Raw genomic sequence first — 6,533 nt, 5'->3', positions numbered from 1 at the left:
CCTTTTTAAACCTCAAATACACTACAAGGAACTACAAGGAAAGTTCCCCTGCAACAGGGTGATCAAATTAATATCCTAAATCTGTATCGCTGTGTTGGCAAAAAATGACTTCCCGTTAGCATTGAGTTTCTGGGGGCATAATGTCTCAAACCTCAGTCGTGTGTAGTGAAGGTCTGCTGAGTCAAAGTGAAACTGAACACTCCCGCCACGTAGGTCAGTCTGTGTGTAACTGATGTGCCAACCTGCCACGTAGGTGCGGCCCAGTGAGTGGTAGTGGTCTGTATGTTTAACCCCCTATTATTATATCTGGGTAGTTTTACAGAGATAAGAGTGTGTATGTGAAACTCTCTCTCTCTCTCTCTCTCTCTTGGTCTCTCTATCCCTTTCCCTCCCCATTTCTCTACCCCCCCTCCTCTCTCTCTCTCTCTCTCTCTCTCTCTCTCTCTCTCTCTCTCTCTCTCTCTCTCTCTCTCTCTCTGTCTCTGTCTCTGTCTCTCTCTGTGTCTCTGTCTCTGTCTCTCTCAATTCAATTAGATTTTCAAAGGTGCTTTATTAGCATGGGAAACATGAAATAAACAATCACAAATCACTCTCTCCCTCTCATCAGTCTAATATCCCAGTCATGGAGGAGGGATACAGAATTGAGCTGGACTACATCACGGAGCGCATCATCACCGTATCCTTCCCTCAGGCATGCCCAGACCAGACCTACCTCCAGAACCTGCGTGACATCACACAGATGCTCAAATCCAAACATGGCCACAACTACATGGTGAGGAATGGAGGGGCTATAGACCACTAAAAGTGGTAGAGTCTGGCCCATAATTGATCTACACACCCATCCTCATCATTGTCTTCCTCATCTCCCTCTTCCCTCCCTCAGTAGTTAATGAGCTACAGAAAAAATTGTCTAAAATGTGTATTTTATTTCCCAAGGTGATCAACCTCTCAGAGAAGAATGATAGCCTGACCCAGATGAACCCCAAGGTGAAATGAATACTGTAGCTATTGCCTCTGTGTGTACTACTCAAGTAGTACACACAGAGTACTTAACAAAAGGTTTCAGATCTCAAGAAAGGTTATTAATCAAGGTTACTGTATGCGTGCGTGCGTGTGTGTGTGTGTGTTTTGTCTCAGGTGTTGGACACGGGCTGGCTAGAGCTGCTGGCCCCGTCCATGGAACAGATGTGTGGTGTGTGTAAGACCATGGATAACTGGCTCCACTCACACACACAGCATGTTCTGGTCATGCACTGTCGGGTAGGAATCACACACACACAAAGAAAAAGTAAACACACATATTATTATTAACATGGTAACACTTTTTTTGGATAGTGCTCTACAGACTATCTACTAACCCTAACCCTAGCCCTAACCCCTAACACTAACACAAACCCTAACCCCTAAGCCTAAAATACAGTTTTTACAATTGAGGCAAAATATCCTCACTTCTCAGAAGTTTTGCTGGTTTACTATTCTTGTGAGGACTTCTAGTACTCCCAAGTATAGTAAAACACACACACACACACACACACACACACACACACACACACACACACACACACACACACACACACACACACACACACACACACACACACAGGCTTATTAGACACACCCAACATTTCTACCTCTCCTTGCTCTTCTTTTGACCTCCTGACCTGTGTCTTGGCTCCGGCCCCTACAGGGTGGTCAAGGCAGAGTCGGGGTGATGGTGGCCTCCTACATCCACTTCAGCAGCATATCAGCAAGGTAACACTGATGTTAACAATATCATTTTTACTGAAACGTATCCAGGGGAAGCTAGCCTTAACTTCAGGGATGGGAATGTAAGGATTATGGGCACTGGCCAGCCAGGCTAGTAGTCCGCTATTTCTAAAGTCCGGTTAACATTTGGGTAAAAAAATCTATGCCTTGAGATGTTTGAAAAGGCAAAATGTCACTGGCCTGGCTAGCCCCTTAACTCTGGGAGACCTGAAGGCTACATCCTGTATCCTGAAAACATATTTACCAGCCTTCTAGTTTACCTATTTCTGATCAACTTTTCCCATCACCGAAGGCAAATCTATAATCCGGAATACTTTACTAGTCATTACGGGTTATAAAATGTGTGAATATAAACGTTTATATTCAACTTTTCACAAGTGTACTGAATTTACTCCGTATCTCTCTAAATGTGCGTTGCCATCTGGGATCAAGTGGTAATCTTGTGTGGAAACTACTATGGAGTATGGGGATTAGGGGTGAGCTTCGAATATGTGGATTTAAATGTTCATTTTATCATAGTTCACACATTGTACTGTACTTACTGGTAAGGCATTCCATATTATAGATTTGCCTTCTGTGACTGAGAAAGTTTTTGGGAAATAGGTCAACCAGAGGGCTGGTGAATATGTTTTCGGGATATGGGATATAGCCTTCATCAATGGGAGCCTCATGTGTACAGATCTCCCGGAGCGACGATGCTATGGCCTGGCAGGCTAGTTTTGCAAAAGAAATTCTAGCCCAGTCTAAAAAGTGCAAGCATCAAACATTCCTGGCATATCTTGCATTTGTCTCCTCTTTGAACAAAGACAGTGTCCTGGATAAGCCTACATATCAGAAGAGAAGAAGATAGCTTTCTATGATTATCAGGATCAGTTTTCCAAATAAACATGATTGATTACCCATCTAGCTATCCAAATCCTGAAAGGAAAGAGTAGCCATGTAGAATTAATGTAGGGTAAAGTACAGTGCTAAAGCTACAGTAAAAGCGATACTAAAACTGTATGCTAATACTATACTAAAGCTACAGATGTAGGATCTTCATTTTAGACAATTTGCTACAGCAGGAAAATAATCCCGCAGCACCAGGAAATGCAAATTATTATGTGGATTATAATTAACAGACATTTTTGTAGGGATTTATACATTTTTTGTAAGTAAAAATCAAGTCTGAAATTTCAAAGTGGAAATTACAAACTTTAGAAGCCTTTTTAAACCTAAAATACACTACAAGTTTTGCATTGCAGGAAAGTTCTCCTGCAACAGGGTGATCAAACTAAGATCCTACATCTGTACAGTATCCACCTCTCCTCAGAAATGCAGAGAGAGGAGCGTTTATTACAAACATGGCTTGTATTGTTTCTAATGTAATGTTTCATATGAAAGAAAACCAGCGACACAGTTATACTGTATAATAGCTTGAAAAGGATCGGGGTCTGTATTCATAAAGCGTCTCAGAGTAGGAGTGCTGGTCCAGGATCAGTTTTGCCTTGTAGATTATAATGAATGGACAGGGGGCCTGAACCTAGTTCAGCACTCCTACTACGCTGTATGAATACGGGCTCTGATGGACAGTCATTCAGTCAGTATGAGACAAAGGGCAGGAAAGTTGATTACGGAGACTTTGAAATGTATACTGTTACCAACCATTGTATAGATTTTGGGCAGGGATCATGTTGCCAGGGGTTACCTGTGTAAAGGGGAGGGGTTAACTTAACCCATGTAGAACAAAATCAAATCAGATTTTATTGGTCACGTACACAGTTTAGCAGGTGTTATGGCAGTTGCAGTGAAATGCTTATATTCATAGTTCCTATCAATCAATGCAGTAAATGTCAAACAAGCACACAATAATCAAAATTAAAAGATTATCACAAATTTAGTTCAGCAGAAGATACTATATATAAATATACTGAACAAAAATATAAACTCAACATGTAAAGTGTTGGTCCCATGGATGGAATAATAGATCCCAGAAATGTTCAAAATTCACAAAAAGTTTATTTCTCTCAAATTTTGTGCACAAATTTAGTGAGCATTTCTCCTTTTCCAAGATAATCCATCCACCTGACAAGTGTGGCATTATCAAGAAGCTGATTTAAACATTATAATCATTACACATGTGCACATTGTGCTGGGGACAATGAAAGGCCACTCTAAAATGTGCAGTTTTGTCACACAACAAAATGCCACAGATGTCTCAAGTTTTGAAGGAGCATGCAATTGGCATGCTGACTGCAGGAATGTCCACCAGAGCTGTTGCCAGATAAATGAATGTTCATTTCTCTATCATAAGCCGCCTACAACGTCGTTTTAACGAATTTGGCAGTACGTCCACCCAGCCTCACAACCGCAGACCATGTCTGAGACCAGCCACCCGTACAGCTGATGAAAATGTGGGTTTGCACAACTGAAGAATTTCTGCGCAAACTGTCAGAAACTGTCTCAGAGAAGCTCATCTGCATGATCGTCGTCCTCACCAGGGTCTTGACCTGACTGCAGTTCGGCATCTTAACTGATATCAGTTGGTAAATTCTCACCTTTGATGGCCACTGGCACGCTGCAGAAGTGTGCTCTTCGTGGATGAATCCTGGTTTCAACTGTACTGGGCAGATGACAGACAGCGTGTGTGGCATCATGTGGGAAAGCGGTTTGCTGATGTCATTGTTGTGAACAGAATGCCCCATGGTGGAGGTGGGGTTATGGTATGAGCACGCATAAGCTACGGACAACGAACACAATTGCATTTTATCAATGGCAATTTGAATGCACAGAGATACCGTGACGAGATTCTGAGGCCCATTGTCTTGTCATTCATCCGCAGCCATCAACTCATGTTTCAGCATGATAATGCACGGCCCCATGTCACAAGGATCTGTACACAATTCCTGGAAGCTGAAAATGTCCCAGTTCTTCCATGGCCTGCATACTCACCAGACATGTCACCCATAGAGCATGTTTGGGATGCTCTGGATCGACGTATACAACAGCATGTTCCAGTTCCCACCAATATCCAGCAACTTCACACAGCCATTGAAGAGGAGTGGAAGAGGAGATGTGTCCCGCTGCATGAGGCAAATGGTCACACCAGATACTGACGGGTTTTCTGATCCATGCCCCTACCTTTTTTTTAAGGTATCTGTGACCAACAGATGCATATCTGTATTCTGTCATGTGAAATCCATAGATTAGGGTTTAATGAATTCATTTCAATTGACTGATTTCCTTATATAAACTGTAACTCAGTAAAACCTTTGAAATTGATTAATGTTGTGTTTATATTTTTGTTCAGTGTAGTGTGTAGACATTATTAAAGTGATCAGTGTTCAATGATTATGTACATAAGGCATCATTCCCTAAGGTGCCGGGTAGAGTACCCAGTGGTACCCGGCTAGGGGCAGAGTAGGATACTGGACAGGGGGTAGAGTACTGTGCAGAGACCGTTTAGTGGTGGCTGTTTATCAGTCTCTCGGTCCCAGCTTTGATGCACCTGTACTGTCTCCGCCTTCTAGATGGAAGTGGGGTGCACAGGCCGTGTTTTGGGTGGCTGAGGTCCTTGATTAACTTCTTGGCCTTCCTGTAACACCAGGTACTGTAGATGTCCTGGAGGGCAGGCAGTGTGGCCCCGATGGTGCGTTGGGCTGACCGCACCACCCTCTGGAGAGCCCTGTGGTTGCAGACGGTGCAATTGCTGTACCAGGGGGTGATACAGCCCAACCAGATGCTCTCAATGGTGCATCTGTAGAAGTTTGTGAGGGTCTTAGGGGCCAAGCCAAATTATTGCGCCTTCTTCACCACACTGTTGGTGTGAAGGGAACATTTCAGTTTCCAAAGTGATGTGCACACCGAGAAACTTGAAGCTTTTGACCCTCTCCACTGCGGCCTCTTCTGACATCGAGGGAAAGATTATTTTCCTGTCACCACTCTGCCAAGGCACTCACCTCCTCACCTTCTCTATGTAGGCTGTCTCATCAATGTTGGTAATCAGGCCTACCACTTGTGCCGTCAGCAAACTTGATGATTGTGTTGGAGAAGTACGTGGTCATGCAGTCATGGGTGAACAGGGAGTAAAGGAGGATGCTGAGCATGCACCCATGTAGGGACCGCGTGTTCAGGATCAGCGTGGCGGAGGTGTCGTTTCCTAACTTCACCACCTGGGGTCGGCCCTTCATGAAGTCCAGGATCCAGTTGCACAGGGAGGGGTTCAGACCTGAGATTGGAAGCACATAGTACTTTTGAGTGGCGGGGGTACATGTCGCCGGCTGTCTGTTGTTTCTTCGAAGCAGGGGAAGAAGTTATTTAGCTTGTCCGGAAGCGAGGTGTCAGTGTCTGGCTTTTTCTTTTTGAGACGTGTTTGTCTGGAGTCCCTGCCACATGCGTCTCGTGTCTGAGCTGTTTTATAGCGACTCCACTGTCTCTGTACTAACGTTTTGCCTCTTTGATTGCCTTACGGAGGTCATAGCTGGTCTGTTTGTACATGTCAATGTTCCCAGTCACCTTGCCATGGTTAAATGGGATGGTTCGCGCTTTCAGTTTTGCACAAATGCTGCAATTAAGTTTGGATTTAGTTCTAATCGTCACAGTAAGAACAACGTTCCCCATGCACTTCCTGATGAACCCAGTCTGTAATGATGACGCCGTGAGTCAAGAAGCAGGTGCAGGTAAAACGTTTAATGAAAACAACAAACATGAAACAAGACAGCGTAACAGAAGCGAGGTAATATGAACACAGGTGCAATACCAAGTGAGGAATGAACAAAAGGAAGGGA

General features: G+C 43.8%; 1 protein-coding gene across 1 annotated transcript in view; it reads left to right on the top strand.

Moving 5' to 3' along the window:
- The first annotated feature begins 576 nt into the window (after positions 1–576).
- Positions 577–6,533, top strand: part of si:ch211-191a24.3 (tensin-3) — a 95,151-nt gene continuing 89,194 nt past the window's right edge. Inside the window, exons 1-4 of the mRNA XM_039002765.1 lie at positions 577–772; positions 937–987; positions 1,138–1,260; positions 1,688–1,752. Of these exons, the coding sequence (XP_038858693.1) occupies positions 623–772; positions 937–987; positions 1,138–1,260; positions 1,688–1,752 (389 nt within the window). The 5' untranslated portion in view covers positions 577–622. The remainder of the gene's footprint in view (positions 773–936; positions 988–1,137; positions 1,261–1,687; positions 1,753–6,533) is intronic.

This window comes from Salvelinus namaycush, chromosome 10 (assembly GCF_016432855.1).
Source record: "Salvelinus namaycush isolate Seneca chromosome 10, SaNama_1.0, whole genome shotgun sequence".
NCBI lineage: Eukaryota > Metazoa > Chordata > Actinopteri > Salmoniformes > Salmonidae > Salvelinus > Salvelinus namaycush.
Note: the sequence above shows the minus strand (reverse complement) of the source record. Positions and strands in the feature narration are given on the sequence as shown.